General features: G+C 39.1%; 2 protein-coding genes across 10 annotated transcripts in view; one reads left to right on the forward strand and one right to left on the reverse strand.

Moving 5' to 3' along the window:
* Nucleotides 1–23,931, reverse strand: part of LOC6648509 (glutamine-dependent NAD(+) synthetase) — a 30,933-nt gene that overhangs the window by 6,437 nt on the left and 565 nt on the right. For both annotated transcript variants that reach the window (XM_023179461.2, XM_002071426.4), the window contains exon 2: nucleotides 7,219–7,395. The gene's annotated coding sequence lies outside the window, so the exon portion shown is untranslated. The remainder of the gene's footprint in view (nucleotides 1–7,218; nucleotides 7,396–23,931) is intronic.
* On the forward strand, nucleotides 492–23,815 carry LOC6648511 (cytosolic carboxypeptidase Nna1). Of its 8 annotated transcripts, none has more exons than XM_047011333.1 (16): nucleotides 492–883; nucleotides 12,357–12,535; nucleotides 15,480–15,632; nucleotides 15,758–16,667; nucleotides 16,842–17,649; nucleotides 17,728–18,007; nucleotides 18,083–18,363; nucleotides 18,443–18,602; nucleotides 18,688–18,846; nucleotides 18,914–19,081; nucleotides 20,258–20,373; nucleotides 20,688–20,823; nucleotides 20,915–21,508; nucleotides 21,613–22,172; nucleotides 22,260–22,661; nucleotides 22,723–23,815. In XM_047011333.1, the coding sequence occupies exons 1-16, from the start codon at nucleotides 721–723 to the stop codon at nucleotides 23,576–23,578; spliced, it is 5,925 nt and encodes a 1,974-aa protein (XP_046867289.1). In that variant the 5' UTR covers nucleotides 492–720; the 3' UTR covers nucleotides 23,579–23,815. The 8 variants fall into 8 exon arrangements, with proteins under 8 accessions (XP_046867289.1, XP_023035224.2, XP_023035226.2 ...); XM_023179456.2 differs by having other exon boundaries at nucleotides 20,282–20,373; XM_023179458.2 differs by having other exon boundaries at nucleotides 18,914–18,982.

The following is a 23,931-nucleotide window of genomic DNA, read 5'->3' on the forward strand; positions in this document are numbered from 1 at the left end:
CGTTCTGCCACTCTGGCACTATGCTGGCGCAACTGATTGTGCTGCTGGCTGGCTGGCTGGCTGCCTGATAGGCTGAGCTAAATAGGTGGATGTGCCTTGGTTGTTGGGAAGTGGCTCCTTTCTTTTTGCTGCCCCCTTCTTGTGCCCCTCTGCCACTGCGCTGTGCTGATAGCTGCCACTAATGCAACTAATTCGCTTTGATTTGTTTGCCGCCGCTGGCGTCGCATTGTCACGAAGTGTTGCCAACATGAGATGGCGGCCAATATGCCTACTCAAATGCCAGATAGATAGGATAGACAGGATAGTTGGCATCCGGACCTCGCGCTGTTAGCCCCCCAAAGAAAAAGTTGCTGAAAATTATCATATTCTTAACCGATTAATTAGCCATAACACTGTTTTCTCTCTCTGTCGAATGTTTCGATTTTACGGGCAAAGGTGGCTCAGAGAAATCGGTTACAAATGGGCCTAAACACACACAAAACACAAATGTTTAAATCACACAAGTTAAAGGCAAACGGTCAGGTTCTGTGTGTGCGATAAGTTTCGAAATCAATTTCTTTTTTTTTTCTAATTTTTCTACTGCTCTTTTTCCCTCTCGAAGAATATTTAACTGAAATTCAAAAAAAGTGTAAAAAAAAAAATAAACAAAAAGAAGAACGCGGTAGCAGCAGCAGCAGCGGCGGCGGCTTAAATCGATATCGACAAGGCACAGTGCCCAGCATGCAGAGGGCCACAAAGGACAAGGATAATTATAGAGATAACAATCGGTCAAGCAATAGCGGCAGCAGCTACAACAACAACAACCATAACAATTCGGAGGCAATAAATCAGCAGCAATATCAATATCAACATCAGTATCATCTGCAGCATCAGAAAACAGAGGGTGAGTGAATCAAAGGACTCTACATCCTGCACATCTCAACATAAACTCAAAAGTGAAATACATAAATTTCTAATCTGACCAAGTGCCCCTCACTCGGAGATTCTTCTCCCATAAATATCAAATGAATGAATTAGCAGTTTATTTCTAGGATTAGCCCAATTTCTACAGTTATTTTTTGTTGTTGTTGTTGTGTGTGTGTGTATTGGGATTTTTTGCTTCCAATTTCCATTTCCGTTTTACTGACATTTGACGTCTGTCCAAATGGATGGGGGAGTGAGTGAGTAGTGGGAAAACGAAAATAGGTTGGAACGAAATTGTTTCTTTATTTGGTCTTTGAAATCTATTTTTAGGGATATAACCCTATCCCCCCACCACCATTCTCCAGCAAAGCTCCAAATGCATATAGCATCGATAGTAGTAGTGATTCTCTGAATCGGTTTCTACTGCCGCCTGTCACTGTCTTTACTTGACTTGACTTGACTTCACTTGGCAGGTGCGACAGGGTAGGGTGGCCGGTGATAGCAGAGAGGCGGGTGGTCTGGGGGGGCGGGGCCAGGTGTCTGCGGGCCGCCACAGCCAAAAATACTACACGAAAACCATTGAGCAAATATAGCGAAACAAGAATAGGAAAAACATAAACAAAAAGCAAAAAAAAAACAAAAATGTGAATGGGAAAAAGTAAAATGAGACGCAGCCAAATTGGTAAAATAAAATGACAACAGCCAAAACATGAACAACAACTAAATGAGTGCAAGAGAGATAGACAGACAGAGAGAGAGAGAGAGAAGAGTGTGGGGTATTTAGCTTAGCGGAATGACGCATTGCAGTCAAGTTTCTATAGACAGTTCCAAATTCAAAATTTCTTTACCACAAAGGATAATATGTTGACACTAAATTATTTAGGATACTTTTGATCGATCCTCTATTTACATATGTAGGTATGTGCAAATCAACAGCAAAATTAAATTCTTCGATTCCATGAACTTATAATTTCATAAATGTAGATCCAGGAAAAACAATATTCGATTCACTTGTTGTGTGATCATTATTGAGCAGTCTTTACTATATTTGTATAGATTTTACCTTATATAAATCAAATGAGTCATTCAAGGCACTTGGATAGAGAAAAGAGAGCCTAAGGGCCTTCTGTCAAATGCCACCTAAAAAGGGCACCGCTTTATTCATTTATTCCTCCCCCTCCCACCGCCACCCAATTCAACCAAAATAAATAAAAATAAGCACCAAAAATGGTGCCGTGTCTTCGAGAAAGTGAGGGCACCCAAAAAAGTAGGCAACATGAAAACCAATGAATACATATTTACAAACCAAACCCTTCTTGCCCTCCGCCACGAGGTGTGATCGGAGCATTGCAGAAATTATGGACAAGCTGGGACGAATATATGTTTGTTTTTCTCTTTTTAATAATAAAAACAATAACTGACAATATACACAGAAAACTTATCAACTCTGTTATATCAAGCTTTGTCAATTGATTGTAATTCTCATCTAGTTTTCGCTTTGAGCTTAGCTTTGTCTATGGTCCTTTAAAGCATTTCTGGAAACGTTTTGGTTCTTAAAAAGACAAGTAGCTTATCTTTTCCTACCTGTGACTTAATAATCTTGCCCAAAGCTTTGCAAAGGAATGACCTCAAGTTGTCATAATAACCAAAGTTTCATACATTCAAAAATCAGGGATAACTTTTTCAAATTGCATTGACTTAATTCAAATTATAGAAAATCTATGGGAACAAAACCCAAAGCAACGTTCGTTTCAGATTTAATTTATCTGTTAATGACCAAGTTTTTGACAATTAAGCAATTTTGGTTTGACAATTAAGTCTGTCAAACCAAACAAGATACTATGAAAGAATTCGGAAATTATCCCGAAGCCAATTATTCATGAGCTGAAAATTTCCTTGATAGAAGGGTAGATTCCGTTTGAATGATTTTTTACTTTGGTTCGTAAATGATTGATTGATGAAGTACTTCCAATGTCCATTGGGGCACACCTCGGGCCACATATTTATTTTAAAATTTGAAACCTATTTTTGCTACATGTATGTATAAGCCTATGTTGTATGCATACATACATATATATGTACATACATAGCTATGCAAATATAAATATTCAACTACATATACATGGCGAGGGAAAGGTGGTGAGGTAGTTGGGGGAAAGGTTGACAGGTAGGTTGGTGGGCTGCGGATCGTTTTCTTTTTTTTCTTCTGTATAGAGTTCTTGCCTCTCACATGTCGTGCGCAATTTATGTTAATCACAAAGCCAGAGCCTGCCACAGAAAAAAAAAACCCTTTACCTCACACCCACAAATAGAGGGCAGGCGCACCCCTTCACCCTCAACCATCACACAATTGCAGGCAAAGTCCTTCTTATTTCTTTGTATTTGCCCCAGTATGTATGAGTGTGTGTGTGTGCTTTATGTGTGTGTGTGTGTAGGCCTACAACAAAATAACGAAAACATTTATTTTTTTTTCGTTTTTTTTCTGGTTTTTGTCGGTCGGTACCTTGCACAAAGGCAAACATCGACATGGCAGCAGCAGCAGCAGCAGCAACAATTTTAATACCGATGCCGATGCCGTGGTTTCTCCTCCACACTGATTCGCACAGCACAATTCGTCAAAGTGAAAACCCTTCAGGCTAGGCCTGAAGAGGAGTCCACAGACCAAGTTAGTCAGTTGCTTCGCTGCTCGCAGCCAAGTGGCCCCGGGACTTCGGTTACAAATAGAGCTTTGCAATTTTGCGCATTTTCTTTAGGTCCTGTTTTGGGTATTTTTCTTCATTTTTTTCTGTGTTCTGTGTGGTTTTTCGCTCCGTGTGCGTGGTGTGTGTGTGTGTGTTCACTGTGATTTTCCTCTGAATAATGCAGGATGAAATGATGGCCACTACCACATCCTTCACATGTCTATTGACACGACAAGGACGTCATCATCATCATCATCATCATCGCTTGTTGTTGAAGCCCCTTGCGCACGATTGTGAGGACGATAGCTTCACCCAACGTCAACAATCCTCATCCAGTTGCAGTGACGAAGAGCCAGACCCAGACCCAGAACCACCAGAGCCAGAGCCAGAAACAGAAGGCCATAATGTGGTTGAAGAACAAAAGGTGGACGATGGCTCCATTGAAACAAATGGAGGAGGCGATGGAGCCAACGTTAATGTAAACGTTTTGAGGGCAAATTTTAAATGCAATGACATGGAATGCTCCCTTGTTCTGGGTGACTATGTCAATGGTGAGTACCCACTACCCCCCACACAGACAATTGCCACTCAATTGAAATTTGGATGACGATAATCTTCATAATTGCTTTTGAGATAATTAAAGACAACAAAGCCAATAGGCTTAGGCTTTTCAAAACGAATCGTGTGTGGGTGAAAGATACATCAAATTCCTTTATTAATTATCTCATTGTCCTTGGAAACCCTTAGGGCACCCTGTCAGAAAGAACATTAAAAACGGATAGAAAATAGTTAAGCCAATCTTTAGACATTAAAAATGTTGCATAACAATTTTTAATCAATCTTACAAATATACATGCACGTAATTAAGTGAAATTTCGAATCGAAAATAGACCGACCGATTCCCATTTTGTTGTTCTTTCTCATCTGCTGCCTCATCCATTAGAAAATTGTTAATGACAGTTTTTGGATGAGTACATACAATCGAGTGGTGCTTCGAGGGGAACAAAGGGTAACCTAAGGGGGTGGGTAGCCACCTATCTATACAAAACTGTACGAATCTATATAATGTTTATTTCACTTCCAATGCTTGTCCATCGTTAATCTCTGCCAGATTGTTTTGGCTGTTGTCTCACACAATGTTCAGCACGCTCCACCAGAATGGGGCAAGAAATAAATTTTTAATTGCAATTTGTTAATTTGCACAAAATATGCGACCGACCACAGGCGCAACGATTAGGCAGAGAGATGCAAAGAATATACTGGGTTAGGATTGGGGATTAAGGGGTTGGATGGTGGTGAGTGTGTGGAGAGTGAAGAAAAGAGTCTTTCTTTCTTTCACCTTGGCACTCGTTACGGCGGCGGCGTCTTGCCAAAATAGAAAACACATAAATTGTACGATCAAGATCATGTTGAGATGCTTTGCTTTGCTCTACATCGATGACATAATTCAACAAACAGAACGAGAAACCACAGAGAGAACAGCAGCAGCAGCAGCAGCACCATGAGAAACAGAGAGAAATAGCCTCCTCCTCATTATCTCTCTATCTTGTGTTTTGACACCTGTTCGTTTTGTCTTTCAGTTTGAGGCGACAGCTGCTACTGTGGCTGCTGGTCGTAGGAGGAGGACCATCATCATCATCATCATCATCATCACAATCCCAATCACCCAGTCACAATATAAGCCAAACAAAATATATTGCAATGACTTTGACAAATTGTTTGCTTTTGGGCTTTCTGGGTGGGGATTTTATTCTCCGTGACCATCAGCTGATCCGATCAGGGTCTAACAGTCAAAGAGAAACTCTATGTATTTGTCCTTAAAAAGCAAAAAAAAAAAAAAAAAAAAAATCTAAATCAAAACACTTCGAATTGAAGAATACCCTTTACACGAAAATACCCAACAAAATACATTATATAACAGATAGAAATCCCTTTTTTTACAGCTTAAAATCCTTTTCGTCTGTTCACTATTATTTATTTTTAGATTGAACATGGAATAAATATTCTTTTCGAGATAAGATTATGAAAGCATTGAAAGCAAAGTTTAGATTTTTTGTCTTTAGTTTGGATTGTCTTATACTTGAGTATAAGAGACTTAAGAACTAAAATCATTTTAAAGTAGGAACTTTATTTAACTAACTAACTAGCCTCGGAGTATTCTTGAAAAAAAAGCGTATACAAAGCGCGTGGTGTGCATAAAACTTTTGCTTCCAGCGATTTATTTTATTTTATTCCATTTGTTTTTTTTGTGTTCTTTTGTCCCGTATCCAAGGCTCTGGTTACCTTTGGCTTTGGGCTTTGTTTGAATCCAAATCAAATCGAATTCATGTTCATGGCATAGCGAGAAGGCAAGCGAGCGCGAGGATAATGCTTGAACGTGTTGTATGAGAGCCGAGAGAATGAATGCCAGGACATACACACACAAATTGCCTTGCACTTCCTTTACTACTCTACTCGAGTCAACTCGACTCGACATTAGAGACAACGCCAACGACAACGACAACGAGACCGAGAACATAGCACAAGGAGAACTTAGAGGATACTATAGAGAGACCGCACATACATTCGCATTGAGTTTTGTTTATTTGTTTATAACAGTGTCGGAAGAAGGAGGGTGTGGGAAGGGGGGGAGTGCGGCGATAGTGCGGCAAATTGGAGTTAGCTAACAAATTTACGTTGATATAGACTCAGTTTGCATTTGGAGAACGCGAAGCGCGAAGCGAAAATGTGACGCTTAGGAATTTCTAATTTGTCATTAATTCGAGAATTGCATAAGAGAAGTGAAGGGGAAGGAAGAAAGGGTAGTAGGGGAGACGAGCAGTGGAGACGAGAGGACAAAATCACTAAAAAAAAAAACAAATAAAAATATAAAATTTGAAACAGAGTTGCATTTGATGTGTGCCAAACAAAAACCGAAACCGAAACCTAAAAAAACGTGTGTGTGTTCTATATAGTACTCTCGCTGGCTCTCACCCTCTCTCTCTCTCTCTCTCTCTAAATCTCGTTCTCGCTCTCCTTATTCTCAAAATGCTCGTTTAACCATCAAACAATCTTCTAAGCTTATAACAATTAGTACAATTTAAATCAAACATTATGGATTTTGGCGGTGGACGTGTGCAATATCTGCAGGCTCAGCTATTTCCCGTTTGCACTTTAACGGCATCCAGTGGAGGTAAATTATAAATCAGAGAGAGGCCCAAATATCAAAAAAAGGTGCTAAACTAGGCCTAGAATTCGCATCTATCGTAACTAATCTAAGGGGTTCAACCACAATTTGAAACTAAAGCAACTAGTGTGTCCTAGTTTCTGGCAATTGACTAACTTTCTAAAGGTCTTTAGCCAATCATAGTTAAGGTGACACAACTTGATTTTCAAACTGTAAAATGTTCATATATTTTGGCGAATTTTTTGCGAAATTTGCTAGACCAATTAACATTAATGGCAAATGCTAGTTTTCATCATTTTTATAAAAGATTCCTCTAGTATTGCATGGGGAAAATCCAATTGAGGAGGAGGCAACAATTGATCTGATACATAACTTTCAGGCAAATCGGTTAATTTAATTTAAAAAAAAAATGTTTTGAATCATAATGATAATGCAAATGTAAAAATTATTCTCCGAATTTTGGCTTACTTTCAATAGGCTTTTGTTGTTGTTGTTGTACGAGTAGATTGTCTAAGGGCACCTCGGTGTTGTTGTTGTTGTTGTTATTCCTGGTTATTGTTGCAAATGTATGTTTAATTTATCCTCTGCTGATTAATTGTAAAACTTTATTGTGTGGCTTGTCCTCTCTCCTTGCTGCTGCTATTCCTGTAAGGAAACGATAGGGAAATTTTTTGTATTATTTGTATACCAATACAAACATCTTAGAAATTAGCACTTAAATGTTAAGGAATTTTCTGCCAACCCCTTCCCCCACTACACGCACACACACACACACACACACACACACACACACACACACACACATTTAACTACCATGACAACCCCTTGCCAAACAAAATCATTAACACAAAAGTCAATCGAAATCGAAATCAAATTCGTTATGGCACACTATCAATATCAATGTAAATCCCCACAAAACCGCAAAACGATGACAGGAAGAAGGGAGGAAGAAAAACCACTGCATAAAAAAAATCTCCAAGCTGAGTCGATTAATGTCGCGAGAGTGTGTGGTGGGGGACACACAGAGGAGGAGGCCATGATGTTCTATATATCTATATATGTACATAAATCACGACAAAAACAAAAATAAGGAGCGCGATGAGCTCATTAAACTACGACGGAACAAAAATTCGGTCATTGCCTCTGTGAACCTCTTCTTGTCACAGCACAAAGACAAGGAGAAGAAAACCAACAATTTGCCTCTGAATTTTCACTGACGAATCATAATTGATAAATTGTCAACCAGCAGAGGTTGTTTCTATCAAGGCATCTAATTAATAACATTTGAATGCTTAATTTCATTTGAATATTATTTTCTCAATCGATTTTCAAAAACGGATTTAATTCGATCACGCGATACTTGTTCGTTGTTATCCTCCTCCATTTATAGATATCGCTCTACAATGAAAATTTTTATTTTCTTATCTTTTTTTTTTTGCGTCTCATTAATATTCTTGGCAATCATAATGAGAAATTTGGTGTAAATTTTGTGCAAATTGAGGACAACCGACCGAATGTGTCTATTTACGGCTGGAAGAGAATGTGAAAAAGCAAACAAAACAAAAAATACGAAATTATATACATATATGCATGTATATATGTGTGGGTATACATATGTATGTACATTGTAGATTTAAAAAATGTTCAATTAAATTGTTTCAAAAATTATTACAATTTTTATTGCGCCTTTGTCTGTGTCTCAAAGGCATTGGCCGAATATTTTTCATAGACTTATTTTTGCACTTGATCAACACAAAATGCCATAAATATTATATTGTAAAATATATAATTCATGTAGAAAGACTTGATAGTGAATAAAATATGCAATAGGAACAATATTTTTCAATTAAAATCAGATCAGAGGAATTTGCTGTTTGGTTTGCTTTCTGTTTTTGTTTTCTCTATTTTTTTGGCATTTAAGCATAAAAATTTAATTAATGTTAAATTCCTATGGTTTGGTAATGGTTCTAACGTTGAAAATGTTGCCGCTGTTTTCGACGGACATTGGGACAGTTGGCGCCACAATTTCAAAAACATACAAAGAAAGAGCTTTTAGCTAACCACCCTTAACCACTATCCCCACATAAAAACCATAACCACATATCAGAGGTAAACCAATCTGTATATAGAAACTGTATTTTACCAGTTTTTTTATGGTTGGAAAAGAAATAAAGCATCTAAGAGTTACATCGGGCCATTAGAATACATAACACAGATTTAAATGAAGTAGTTTTGGTAATTTTTGGTCTGAAATATTGAAAATCTATTCAGTTTTAAATGTTTTTATGATGGGGCTTAAAATGGCTTAGATTTCATCCGCCATGTGGTCACTTATTCAATTGTTTTCTTGTCTCGTGTAAATAAATTAATCCTTTTGTCATGAATTTTATATGACAACCATATATGTATGTACGTATATAGTATAGTATTTTCTGATTCAGCAGTTTCTTAATCGATTTCTTGGTAAGTTCAATTGTAAACTGAGCTTTTCTACTTTTTTTTTTTGCTGCTGCTGCAATTGATACCGCGAATCTTGTTTGCTGTTTGCTCGTTTTGTCATTTCACGCATTGCAACTAAGTGCAAGGTCAAGGTCTTTGAGGCAAAAGCTTTTTGAAAACATAATGTCGTTTGTTATCGAGTCTTTGGCCAAAGGAACAAAATGTGCATTGGTAGAAAACTATCAAAACAAAACAAAACTTTGGAAAAGTTACTCCACGTTTTTAAGGGTAAATTTTTCAATTTTTCGAAATTGAGAGTCAACAAACGGCAGACATAATTTTCAAAAATTATGTTTGGGAATATAAAACTAAAAGAATTCCTGAGTATAGGATAACAACTTCAAATTTAGTTTGCATAAAAGATGTCCCAAGAGTTCTTTTCTTTTTTTGGATTCCATTAATAAATGGATCGAATGATCTTCATGATTAGCTATGTTTCGTTTCTCTCCATCCTCTGTTGTCAGTCTGTGCTAAGTGTGTATGTAGGTAGGCAGACGGGGGGGAGGAGAATCTTAAAAACATATGTTTCACCCACCATACCAATTAAGCTCTCTTTGGAAAGCTTCTATCAGCGAAAGTGCAACACGCTAAAGCTTTTTGCTAACGCGCTCTCCCTTTCTCCCACTCACATTCTCTCCTTCTCTCTCTCTCTATCTCTCTTTCTCTCACTAATTCACTCACTACTCACTCTCTCTGGCTTGCTTTCTCCTATCCTCCTTTCGCCGTTGCCGTCACCGTCGCCACCTCGCACATTAAATAATGTAGCAGCAGCAGCAGCCCCATGTAGGTGCACACACACGCATCGGTCGGTCGGTCGGTCGGTCGACGCTGACGACGCGACGCTGGGTTTGTGCAGCGCAGGAAGATTGAACATTCCACATTCGTTTGCGGGGTTTTGCTGCTTTAGTCAATAGCAAAACGCGCATACGAGCGAACGACGACAAGTTAAAGGGAAAACGCGCCAATTGTATCCATATATAATATATATCTCTCTAAATCGCCAACAAAAGTCGCGAAAAAGTCTCACAAATAAAGAAAAGTCAACAGTGTACGGGGGAGAGACGACAATAGTGTGGAGAAAACCCAAACAAAAACACACACCACACACAAACACACACACACACTCGGTGTCCAAATAAGCCAAATCCATAAGGGCAATAATAATCGAACCGTTTCCCAAAAAATTGAATATTTATATAAATTCGCGTAAACTTTACACATATATATACCTACTGTTCGATCTTGTTTTCAATATATATACCTATATATTTTTTTGTTTTTTGTTTCATTTTGTGGTGAGTGCGAAAATTTAAAAATCATTTGGCGAACAAAAAAATAACAAAAATATATATAAGCATCGAAACAGCTGTTGTTGTGTTGTGTTGTTACTTTTGATTTTTTTTTTTTTTTACAAATCAAATTGTATTTGTTTTCGAATATTTTTCTTCGTATCCATTTGTTATTGCCGGTAAGCAGAAATTTGTTTTAAAATATGTACAAAAAATAGAATCATACAGATATATGTATAATGGCTATAATTCGATATTCCATATTAGTAATCGTAATTAGTGACAAGAGAATATTGCTTTAAAACATAAAAATGATTGATTTTTCGGTACAAAATAATTGGTTAAATTTTTTTGGGTTTTCTCCGGCCTGAGGTCTTGAAAATTAAAATCGACTTAAAAAGGGAAACATAAATTTTTATTTTTCAATTCAAATTTTCAAGACCTCAAGCCTGAGAAACCCCAACAAGCCCAACCCCTTACAAAAATAATCAGAATGAATATGTATTTGGATATGGATTTGTTTGGGCTTTAACAAATTTAATTCGTAATATATAATATATACGCCTTTTTCCGTTTTCGATTTCAAATGATTTTGGCGGAATTTTTGTAGACCTCTTAAATTTGAATCAAATCGCTTACACCTTTAAAATAAACTATTTGTTGATAGCCAGAAAATAAGAATGATATTGCAACAAAAATTAACGAAATTCATTGAAAGACACTATACGAATTCCACTTTTTTTAATACTTCAAATTAGAAAGCTGTTGGTTTCTTTAGTTTACATTATGGGTCTGATATCGATAAAGATTGAAAGAGTTTTCATTTATTTACATACCAACATTTTAATGAAAAAAATTCAAAAAAAATTTAGTGAAATAATAAAATGTATTCAGGATTTTCAAAGATTTCCAATAACACACACAGCAGACACACACTCATGTGTCGGCCTGTGCTCCAGAAGCTAATATATGTATGGATGAATGTGGAGAATTGCAATAAACGAATCTGGTGGAATAATATCAGCTTTTATGCGCTCATAAAAACTGACATAGCGCATAGACAGAAAGCAACCAAGCCAAGCAGCTAGCCAAGGAATGAACGAACACAAAATTAATTAACAAAATATGTTGCAAAAATGAAATGAAAAACTCATATTTCTCTCTCCTGCTCCCTCCTGTCGCCGCTCAGTCTCTATCTCTGCACACGCACTCGGAGGCAAATGAAAACGAAAATGAAATATCTTTTAGTTACACACAAAAAACTTTGCTTGTTCACACACCAAAGAAGAAGAAGAGGAAGAGGAACAACACATTGATAGGTAGTTAGAGGAGAGTCCCACAGGGCACAAGATGACGATGACTACCACGACGACGACGATGGATCACCCAAACACATGGGCAATTAATTTTTGTTGACATTTTCGTTGCACAGATTTCGGTTTTAGGCCATATTAATGGTCTGAGTTTCTGTGCAAAACCAAAACGACAACACAAAGTAGCCTCGACTATTAGTTACCCTTTCCAATGTCATTGCTGCTAATACGTAAAAGATTAACAAATTAAATTTGTTTATTACATGGCGAGGTTTCTCAGGACACTCTGTCAATCTCAGTCACTTAGAGATTCCTTCACCTTTCTTCCTGGTGCTCTTAATAAAAATTCATAGTAATCGCTCTTTTATCTGGTTCATATTTTATGGGTACTTTCTGTGTGTTTAATATCTACCTTTATGGCCTTTCTCTCTATCATTAATCGATCGTTTAAAGTTTTCCTTGCTTTACACAACATAATGAATGCATTTTTGTATTTTTATTGCAGGATTTCTTGGCAGTTTCCTGTCGAAAGGTTTAAAAACCAATCAATTGGTGGTTAATACGGATGAGAAAACATTGCGTCCAATTGCACGACTGAAGGAACCGCGAGATCTTTTCGCCCTGCCTAAGGACAAGGACAATGACTGCTCACAGCAGGCCCCCCGATGGCCAGTGGAATGTCAGGTGAGTAGTATGTGTTTCCCCCCCCTTTGATATTCTTTGTTCGATCTGTCGTTTCGTCAATCAAAAATCGAAAAGCTTTCTATTAACGACTCTGCTTGGTCCTTCTTATTGGATTCAGTTTGTTTTGTTGTTTTTTTGGCCCAAGCAACACGCAACGTCTCTTGCCATTGTTTGAACACCTTTATCCATGCAGGAGTCTCATTAATATTAACGAGTTGTCGTTCTGCGCTTTAAAAACGCAAATCCAAAGACATTTTACTGTCAAAGAGATGGGAGAGCGTTGCCGAGGGTGTCGCTGTTCTCACCCCGCACACCACATCGTTCCCAATTCCATGTGTTTGTATGTAGGTCAAATTGCAATGAAAGGTACACCCTTCCACACCCTCCCAAAATCCCTCACCTACACACACTTAGTAAACCACGCCCACTATTTAACCCATGACATGCGTAAAAATATTTTATTACTGAAGCCAAACTAACCGGAAAATCTTTTTCATCACTGAAATACGATTGCGTTTCATGCTTTCTCTACTTTCTTTTTATTTTCCCCTCTTTTTGTACATATATTACCTCTTGCTGAAAAGGTGCTGGTGGGAGTATTCGAACTTCGACTCTTTAAATCAATATCAATAACATTTTTATATAGGAGGATAGTTTCGATCTAGATTAGAGTAATAACTATAAACCAAAGCGCTTAGATTAATTCTTTAGTTTGCATTCTTTCTTTTTGTTAAAATTTTAGAAAGTATTTTACTAATTTATAAGGCAACAAAAAGTCGGCATTATAATACTATAAAAAAAAAAACCAAATCAGTGTTCCGGCAGATAAATGATTTAAATTGTTGCCAAAAAACCATGTAACATGAAAAAATATTAGCCAAATCGAAAGACAATTCATTGATCTGAGGTCAATCAATTTGTTTTAGTGCGCAATTCAAATTGAATTGACAAACAAGAAATACATTTTTTTTGGGGGGGTGGGTAGCAGGCAATGAATGAATGGGAATAGTCAAGAATAAATAGAATCAATTACATGCATATACATATGTATATGCATTTTAGAATAGGATTTAACAGTTAGTATAGGCTTTGGACTAGTGCTGGATGTTTTTTCCAATCCCCTTGCACGTTGAGACAGAAATAAAGGAATAGTTCAAAATGGAAATAGAGGTAATCCATGGACGTAGGACAGGAAGGAAAAGGCTTATAGTGCTGACACCAACCCGCTCCTCCCGGTTTTTTTTACCTAAATACTAATCTCTAATATAAGGTATTTTTCCCCTCTAAATGAGATTTTGGCTACGCCCATGTGCATGCATGTGGATACTTAGTATAACAGCTACTCCACACACCTTGTTCTTGTTCTTGACTTTTGTTCTTTTTTCTTAGTGTCCTTCCTTTTTTGCGATTTACCCCTGACTCGCTCCCTCCCTCTCTCTCTCTCTCTCTCTCTCTCTCTCTCCCTCTCTCTCTCTCCCAGCGCTGTCACAAACGAAGTTAATCAAACTGTAAAAAAGTAAGGAACAAAAATAACCAAAAAGTTAGTTCAAAGAAATGTTTCTTTTTTTGTTTTTTGTATATTGGCCGTGACGTTCATTCAAAATGCAAACGCAAATAAAAAGTGAAATTTCAAAAACGCTTTTTAGTGTTTGTTATTGTTGTTATTGCAATGACACTGCCATTGGCAATGAATGGTAGGAGAGTCAACAAAGGGAGAGAGAGAGAGAGAGACGAAGAGACGGAGAGAGCGGAGGGGAGAAGCAAGAGACGAAGAAAAAAATTCAAATGGTATAAAAAAGTTTTCTCGTTTTCTTATTTGTTGTTTTTCTTTTGCAAATTTCATTAACATCGAGCCAAACGCCAAAAGGCAAAACAAACAAGCTAATTAGTTAAGTTTGATAACACACGCGACTACACACTCATAGAGAGAGAAAGAGAGAGAGAGAGAAGAGACGGACACAGATGACATAGGAAAAGAATGAAGCAAATTTAAGGTCTACAACACCCTTTAACATCACAAATCCCCCCACCACCCCATTCCGCCTAATTTAAATCAAAGCGGAAAGAGATCTGCCAACCTCTGATGTGCATCATATATAAGTACATTTCAATTAAGCTCATTTGTAAATCTACGAATGTTTGTGGACATACCAAGAGATGGGGGGGCATATGGAAACCATATTGGCTGAGCTAACCGATGTTTTAATACCGTGTTGAGTCTTTGTTACCTTACGATCGCAAGAGAATACTTATTGGATTCCTACTTATTTAATTGCTTTGTTTTTAATAGATAATTTGATTTGTGTCAAGACTAAGCCGTTTGAATAATCTTTGATACTTGCTCTTCGTCACTTGGTAAATCTAAGCCAGTTTAAGGTCTTACACTTAGTTTTTGTTATCTAGCAGCTGGCATACCGTGCGTATACTTAATTTTTTTTAAATCTTAATATACTTAAACCAGTTATACAAAAGTTAAGTACTTCGTCGATATCAAAGTTCGTTTAAGCTTCACTTTAATAATTTTGTCATCTCCAATTAGGGTGGTGGCGATTTCAAAAATATTACGTATACGTACGCGGTACATACATTAAATTTGTATGCAATTTATTTTCATTTCTAGAAAACTGATTACCAATTATTTATCAAAAGTTGAATACAGATAAAAGAAAACAACTTTTATATTGGTAATAATTGTACAAATCGAAAAGATATTGAAAATATTGAAATAATCGAAAAATTCCTTTTTGAAAAGAAATATATATCTAAAATTCGACCGTGTTTTAGTGTAGCCTGTGTAGGTAGCGTATTAATTCCGATTTAACGTCAATAGATTAGCGCTCTGAACTTTTGAATTTTCGAACATCTTTCCCTCTTATGATTTAATTGATATTTGATATTTGGGATCAAATTTTATTTTTTTAAAATCATTCTGTTTTCTCTATAGGTCATTGAGGAACGCATTACACACATTCCCTATGTGCCAGCCCAGCCAGAGCCGCTCAATATGCCCACCGGCAATGAGCTAAAACCCCGTCCCGTTGGCGAAGAGAACGGCATCGTTGTCTTTAGCTATAATCCCATTAGTGCTGTCAACTACGTGAGTATTAGTAGCCTTTGTGTATTTAAATTGATCTTCAGAATGCATTGCACTTCCCTGCACTGCACATCTTATGCACTCCATTTTTTATCTATGTATGTGTGTGTCTGTCTGTGTGTATGTAGGAAAAGCCAAAAGCTAAGAAAAATGATGATTCTAGTGATGAGAGTGATTACTCATCCGATTCTCATATCGATTCGACACCGCCAAGTCGTAGTACACCAGTGCGACAGCAGGCGGTGGGCAAGCAACCACCAACTGTCTCCAAGATGATCAATAATCTTGACAATCGCTCGACTAGCGTCTCTCTGGATGAGGATAACGACTTTGAGGATGATTACGATTATGATACAAGTGGCGGGACAAATAGTGGCGAGGCACGCGAAAAGGCCATCATCAAAGATCTCATCGAGGCAAAGAAGAAACGTTATGCAGCCGGTGGTAGCAAATGCACAAGTAAATGTAGCAGCAAGGCCGAATCCAGCAAGGATCCATCCAGTGAAATAGATGACATTTGGAAGAACAATAGCACGGAATACAAACCAGCCTCACCTCGCTATGTGCTGAGTCAATTTGGCAGGAAGGTATCCAAGGCGATTATCGAAAAGATGTGCGACAGTGATGATAAACCCCCAAATTCTACTGGCGGCAGCGGTTGTTCAGCAAATAAGGTACCAAAAAGCAAGTATGCCGTGGCTCCCATTAAATTGCCAAAATCGAATATTGCCCGCTTGGAGCAGGCATTTCAGCGTAGTGCCAGTACGGCCAGAACAATGTTTCAAAATGCCTCAATTGACATTAGTGACGATGATGAGGACGATGACAGTACCAGCACGACTCTGGACGACACTGACGAAATGGACGAACAATCTGAACGCAAGGACAGAGGAAGAGGAGGAGCAGGAGGAGGTAACATAGAAGCCCATCCCTTGCGTCTAACGGGTGGGGCCGAAAAGCGTCAATGTAATGGTTCAACTTCTGTATCCGAAACGGATACACTTGTGGGTGACGAAAGCCTAAGCAGATTATTAGCAAGTAAGCAACGCATCATCAGATTAGAATTTGACGCGGGGAGATGGTTTAGGATCTACACAAATTCACAATTCTCAAAGGAAAAAACACGTATACACTAACATTTCATTCATCCGCCCTCTCACCGCTCTTCACCTTGTGTACCATTTAATTTCTAATGTCCATTCCATCATTCAGCTAAACAAGATGTCAACGCATTTCATTCCAATGCATTGCCACCAGGAATCATACATCGGGCACGTCCTCATACACATGAGGCCACAATGGCAGCAGCAGCTGCTGTCGCTAGGGGACGTAATCGTGATATTGAGAGTATTTATTATGCGATTAGCGCGCCAAGTAGTAGCAATAGCAATGCACTAAGCAGCACCACAACTAGCACCACCGCAAGCACCACCAACAGCACTTATAGCAATATTAGCACTAGCACTAATAATAATAATAACTATTGGTTGGGCAAAAATGAGGCAATGCATCCGCTTGAATGTCCAGATACAACAATTAACAATAACAATAGCATAAGCGGTATTAATCAAGCGACGACGATGACTACTCCGCCATCGTCTCAATCCGTTTCTTCTGCTATTCCCCCACAATCACAGTTCAGTCGCTCGGCGGTCGGTGGTGCCAAATTTGTGACAAATTGCCATCCCATGAATCCCGATGAGTATGATGGCCTTGAGTTTGAATCACGCTTTGAGAGCGGTAATCTGGCCAAGGCTGTACAGATAACGCCCACCTATTATGAGCTATATTTGCGTCCAGATCTCTATACAAGTCGTTCGAAGCAATGGTTTTATTTTCGTGTTCGTCGCACACATCGCAAAATGCTTTATCGTTTCTCGATTGTTAATCTGGTGAAATCGGATAGCCTCTATAATGATGGTATGCAACCGGTAATGTATTCCACATTGGGGGCCAAAGAGAAGAACGAAGGATGGCGTCGATGTGGTGATAATATATGCTATTATCGCAACGATGATGAGTAAGTGACAACGATCCTCCACCTTCCTCATTCAAATTAAGAGAGAATTCTAATCAATTTAATCAATTCATTTCCTAGCAGCAGTGGTAGCAACAGTAATGCAAATGAAGAGGATGAGGATAACTCCAGTTATACACTAACATTCACCATTGAGTTTGAGCATGATGATGATTCGGTATATTTTGCACATAGCTATCCATATACGTATAGCGATCTGCAGGATTATCTAATGGAAATTCAAAGGCATCCGGTTAAATCGAAATTTTGTAAATTGCGTCTATTATGTCGTACGTTAGCGGGCAACAATGTCTATTATCTAACGGTAACAGCACCATCCAGTAACGAAGAAAGCATGAGGGTATGTATGCATATAGATAATTGATTTCGGATTTCCGGTGAGGCAAAAAAACACTTCAATTCGTTAAATTTGTAGCGTAAAAAATCAATTGTGGTATCGGCACGCGTTCATCCCAGCGAAACGCCCGCCTCGTGGATGATGAAGGGTCTAATGGATTTTATAACCGGCGATACGACGGTCGCCAAGCGCCTGCGTCACAAGTTTATCTTCAAGCTGGTGCCCATGTTGAATCCAGATGGCGTCATTGTGGGCAATACACGCAACTCGCTGACCGGCAAGGACTTGAATCGTCAATATCGTACGGTTATACGCGAAACATATCCATCCATTTGGTATACAAAAGCCATGATTAGAAGGTACCTACCCAGAAACCACAATTGTCGAATCTTTTTACCTAATCCACTATATACCCCCTTACTCTTCCCACAATTCCAGACTGATTGAGGAATGCGGTGTAGCCATGTACTGTGATATGCACGCACATTCACGTAAGCACAACATATTTATATATGGCTGTGAGAATAAACGCAATCCGGAAAAGAAGCTCACCGAGCAGGTATTTCCACTGATGTTGCACAAGAATAGCGCCGATCGGGTAAGATCAACCCCCTCACAGTCAATCCCCCTCAAATTAGCAGTGCCTTACAATGGGTTTCTGTATGTGTGTTTTCATCTTGCAGTTCTCATTCGAGAGTTGTAAATTCAAAATTCAACGAAGCAAAGAGGGAACTGGACGCATTGTGGTATGGATGTTGGGTATTACCAATAGCTATACAATTGAGGCATCATTTGGTGGTTCATCGTTGGGCTCACGCAAGGGTACACATTTTAATACACAGGTAAGCAAAGGCAGTTTTGTGGATGAAATGGTGCATCCTTTCTCTGATTGTGAATATTTTCTCTCAGGATTATGAGCACATGGGCCGAGCATTTTGTGAAACACTTTTGGACTATTGCGATGAGAATCCGAATAAAGTAAAGCGACTATCAAAATTATTTAAGCAAATCAAAAAGATAAGAAAACGCGAGAAACGTGAACAGAAAGCATTGAAATTACAGAAAATGGCCGATCAGGGATGTATAATAAACGAGAAATTGAAAGTGAAACGTTCTGTGGAGAAAAGTGTCTCCTAGGAAGGTTTCCAACTCAATGACCCACCTTCTTACACCGACTCCTCATATGAAAACCAAACAAACGCTACACACATACATCTAAATTTTTGCCAACTCCTTCTACTCCTCCTGCTCCTTCTTAAGTGCCTTTGTCATAGTTCTCGTTCGTGTTCGTTTTGTTTATATATTTGTAATCTCGCTCGCTAATATATCTACTATATTATATATGTATGTAATCAATTGCCGCAGTTGCTGTGCCTAAACACACAGACACACACACATACACAGTACATCCTTGCCCCTCCAATACACACACACACATACAAGCAAAAATGGAGCGATACATTTTTTAATGAATTTATAAACGCGCCAACTTCCCCGGCATCGGCCAAAGTCTAAAATTCATATATGTATATTCCAAAACTCTTTTCTACGTTCGATTCAAAAGTCCTTTAAATATCTAAAAAAAAAAAATAATCTCATTAATTTGAATGCTGTCTATTTGCGCGTATCGTTGATTTTCTAGTGTTTTTGAATATCCAAATTGCATATATATAGCCGACAATTGATTTTATATATGCAATGGATCTTTTTATGCGATACACACACACACACACACACTGGCACACAGAGCAGTATCTACCAAAAAAATATTACTTAATTAATTAATTAAGAGCACAGCATCGAACGGCACTTATTCTTCTTTTTATTACTATTATTATTATTATTATTATTATTATTACTATTATTATTATTACTATTATTATTATTACTATTATTTAGTAACATTTGCTTACTTTGATGTATGTATTATAATCTTGCCATTACACTGTAAAACCAAAATCAACTATATTTTAAATATTATATATCTGTTAAATAAATACAAATCTGTCTATATATTATATATTTATACAAAATCTTTTATATTGATTGTAGTCCGCTTTATCTCATTTATAATTATATGTTTTTGAAGTAGATATTATTGGCGTTTGCTTTTACACACCAAACTTCTTTTGGCTTACATCATTTGTTAACATTATAATTTCATTTCATTTTGTTTGTCATTATTTAATTATTTTCCTTTCCGCCAGTGTATGATTTCATCACTAATCCAAATGCATTAAACGTTTACAATAGATTTTAAATTTACTCAAACAACAGGATAGACTGCGCTCCAAAATAATCGAAAGACTGATGCGCGAAGGCTCTAGTGCGGATGAGCCATTAAATATACCATTATCAGATTACTCAAGGTTCGTATTAATAAAATGTAACTCCCTAAACTAACAACAAAAACGATTGTTTTCAATCGGTTTCAAAATGAACTGGACAAGAAATAGTGGCGGCTCTAGGCAGGCCCGTTCCAAAGTTATCCATAGACAGTCTAAAAATTAACTTCGTAAGAAGTGTAATAAGAAAATTGAGTGTCCTTGTAGCTAGATGTAATTGTTAAAGTTCTTTTGACTACAACATCTTCGACTATGTTCTGAAGGATATTAGCGAAACGGTGTCATACGTTTAACTAATCAATTTCACAAACACACACACACACACAAAATCTCATTAGCGATGAAGGCAATTGCAGTTCAAGTTCCGATAATGAGGGTAAACACTCAATAACCGCTTCAGACTTGGAGGGTCCTTGTTGTGCGCCCACTCGAGCTCCGCCTAGTTCGCCAGAAGTAATGCATGAAATACGCAAGGTAAACGTTTTGTTTTATTGATGTTTCCACCAAAGTAACTCTGCACCCTAACTACACCACACCCCACCCCCTTTTGCACCACCCACAACAGTTTCGTATGCGTCGCATGCGTAAGGTGATGCACGAATTGGATCGCATCTATTTCACGCCGCTCTTTCAACGCAAATTCAAGGCATTGACCACACTTAAACGACAACGGCATAAACTTGGCTGCCGATTACCCACAGTGAAACGTTTGCGTGGCGGTGGAGGAGCCTCGCAAGCTACCGCTGAAACGGCTTCCCAAGCTGGTGGTGGCACCATCACTATGGATGTCAACCCCTCGCCCGTACGCAGCAGGCAAGGTAAAAGACCAGTGCAGAAAATTAAATCAAAATCACATTCGCGGAGTTCCGAAAGTTCGGAAAGTAGCAATTCCTCGCAGTCGCAAACCATAATGAATAATGATAATGGCAGCAGGACCATGCCGCCGCCATCATCGTCCATGGAGGTAAAGCAATCAATGAAGAAACGACCCACTACCACTGGCGGTGGTGGTGTTGGCAATGGTAAACAACGTGGCAAGAAGAAGAAATATATGCCAATTGAAAAGAATAAAATAATAACGAATCATAAACTGCATATTGATCGCAATTTTCGTCTATGGCTGGCTAATCGAAAGATATTCATATTTAGACGCAAAAAGGTAGCACCACTTCCCAAACCCCTCAGCACACCCCCTCTCTTTTGACTTCGTATTGAAAACCTAATCATCCCCCCTATCCACATCATTCTTATTATTAATTACAGAATCGTCGCATTCGTGTGCGCAGTAAGTCATCAAAGAAACGAGGGGATCTAGTGCGGACCACTCTGGATTTGCCCACAACGGATCCTGGCTCGGACTTGCATTTCTCAACGGACGATGAGGAGCACTCACCGCCATCGGGCAATGCCAACTATGGTCAAGTGGCGCCATTGCGTCACACACTATTGCAAAGTGAGCTGCAACGTCGCTATATTGAAGAGATTGGCGATACGGTGGTGCAGAAACCCAAACCGGCCCATATGCCACCCGAATTGATTGTGACAACGCCATCGAAGAGCAACAGCAACGGCACGTCAGGCAAGAAAATCGATGTGTACAAGCTAACGCCACGCACAGCACCCGAATTGGAGAAGGCCCATCATCATAGCGGTGGAGTTGGTGTTAGTGGTGCACAAACGCTAACAGCCAGACGCACATACTCGTGGCACAATTTAGATCAGGAAGTTGTTAGATCGGCAAAACAAAACAATTTCTATGAAACTCGGGTACCGCCTACGGCTAGCGTTAAGGCGCCAAAGGTAGCGCCACCACCACCACGTAGGTAAGTGTGACGACGACGCCGACAATAATGGAGTTGGAGAGAGGATGGGAAAACAAACTAATTAATTGTTTGATTTTTTCATTATAGAACTGTGCCGAGCAATTTTATACCACAACGCCATATGAATTCCGCCAATCAAGCCGATGATTTGCAATTAAAGTTATCGTTAAAGAAGAAAATCTGGACGGGAGCTCAAGGTGAGCCAGATGGTCGTCCCTTGGCCTGGTTTAGGAGTCATCAGAGTCAAGTACAGAGTCAGGTACAAGCTCATGCAGCTTCAGCAGTAGCTCAAACTACTAGTAACCGCAGCGCAGGTGGTGGCGCATCGGCCGCTCCGCCGTTACGTACTGTGTCAGGTGGTGCTGCAGGTGGCGGCGGCGGCGGAGGTGTTATGACAAATGGCCCACCGCCTGCCTTTATTGGAGCTCCGGCAACAACAGCGACGGCGGCGCGTAAGCCTCGCAAATTGGAACAAATGGATCTATTTAAGTGAGTACAAAGCAAAGTATTAAATCAGAAGAAAAGGTTTACTATCGTTTGCTTCTTTCAGTGCTTGTTCCCAGAAATTGCTGCAGTGGCAACAGCAGGAGGACCAACAACAGCAGCTGCCGCATCACCAGCACAAGAAACTTCAGCAGACGCAACAGCAGCAACAACAACGTCTCAATGGAGGAACTAATGTAAAATTGGATGAACAATTACGATACAAGCCTCTACCTACGGCAGCGGGAGGACATAAGAAGTCATCGTCAGTGTCAGCCAATAAGCAAATGCCACTAACTTCAGGTCCACCGCCTCCACAACCAGCACAACCATCGCATCATCACCACCAGCATCATCATCATCACTTGGATAAGGGCAAACGCAAGTCGAATAGCCTAATTAAAATTGCCGAGACCACGCAGTTAGTGACTAGATTTGCTCGTGGCAATAGAGGCAGTGCCCCGGGTGGCAGCTCCAATCAACAGCAACAACAGCAACAGCAACGGCTTCTATACAAGACACCAACTGGAACAGTTGGAGGGATGACTGCTGGAGGCGGCGGGCGCATGCATTCAGCCGGCGCTGGCATGCAGCCAGCAATTGGGAGAGGCGGCGGTGGCGGTGGTGGTCTACCAAATAAATTTAAGACCGGCGGCTTGGTCATAACAGCTGTCCAGCAGCCGCGAAATTTACCCGGTGGCAGTAGACGTATGCGTAATGCAGCCGCAGGCATCGGAGGAGGAGGCGCCGGCGGCGGAATTGGAACAACTACCACTACAACAACTCTTTTGCAATATCAGAGAAGCAGTCACAGTGTCCAAATGCATAAATCCTCGACGGGCATATCCTTGGACACCGTAAATCTGGTGCGCAAGGTCAAGACCAAACTAAAGAAACGCAAATCTCGCACATTGACCAAATAGAGGAGGTGACCAGTGCTCGCACAACTCCCTGCCATTGTGTCCTTCTCCTTCCTGCTTCCCATCCCTTGCCCTTGATCCTTATTCCCCTTGTACTCGTCATGTATGTCTACCAAGTATTTCATTTGTATAATTGCTTGGTTTTTCTTTCTTTCGATTCCTTCACCTTTAGCAAAATTTTAGTCAATTGATTTGCAAAATTAATGAAATTATATAATTTATTAAATGTTTGTAACTAGATATGTAATCGAAAAAACTAACTAAAAATTATTAAAAATGAACTGTGAAAATGCGCTAAACAAACTGACATGTTATCATCATTTCGAATTGCCCTTTGAGACGCTCGATTCGCGATA

This window comes from Drosophila willistoni, assembly GCF_018902025.1.
Source record: "Drosophila willistoni isolate 14030-0811.24 chromosome XL unlocalized genomic scaffold, UCI_dwil_1.1 Seg141, whole genome shotgun sequence".
Classification (NCBI taxonomy): domain Eukaryota; kingdom Metazoa; phylum Arthropoda; class Insecta; order Diptera; family Drosophilidae; genus Drosophila; species Drosophila willistoni.

What these genes read in the sequence shown, in the direction of transcription:
- LOC6648511 (XM_047011333.1), top strand. Translation starts at nt 721, where the DNA reads ATGCAGAGGGCCACAAAGGACAAGGATAATTATAGAGATAACAATCGG. An exon ending in CCATTAGTGCTGTCAACTAC is followed by an intron (nt 15,633 to 15,757) that starts GTGAGTATTAGT and finishes GTGTGTATGTAG; the next exon opens with GAAAAGCCAAAAGCTAAGAA. An exon ending in GTAACGAAGAAAGCATGAGG is followed by an intron (nt 18,008 to 18,082) that starts GTATGTATGCAT and finishes TTAAATTTGTAG; the next exon opens with CGTAAAAAATCAATTGTGGT.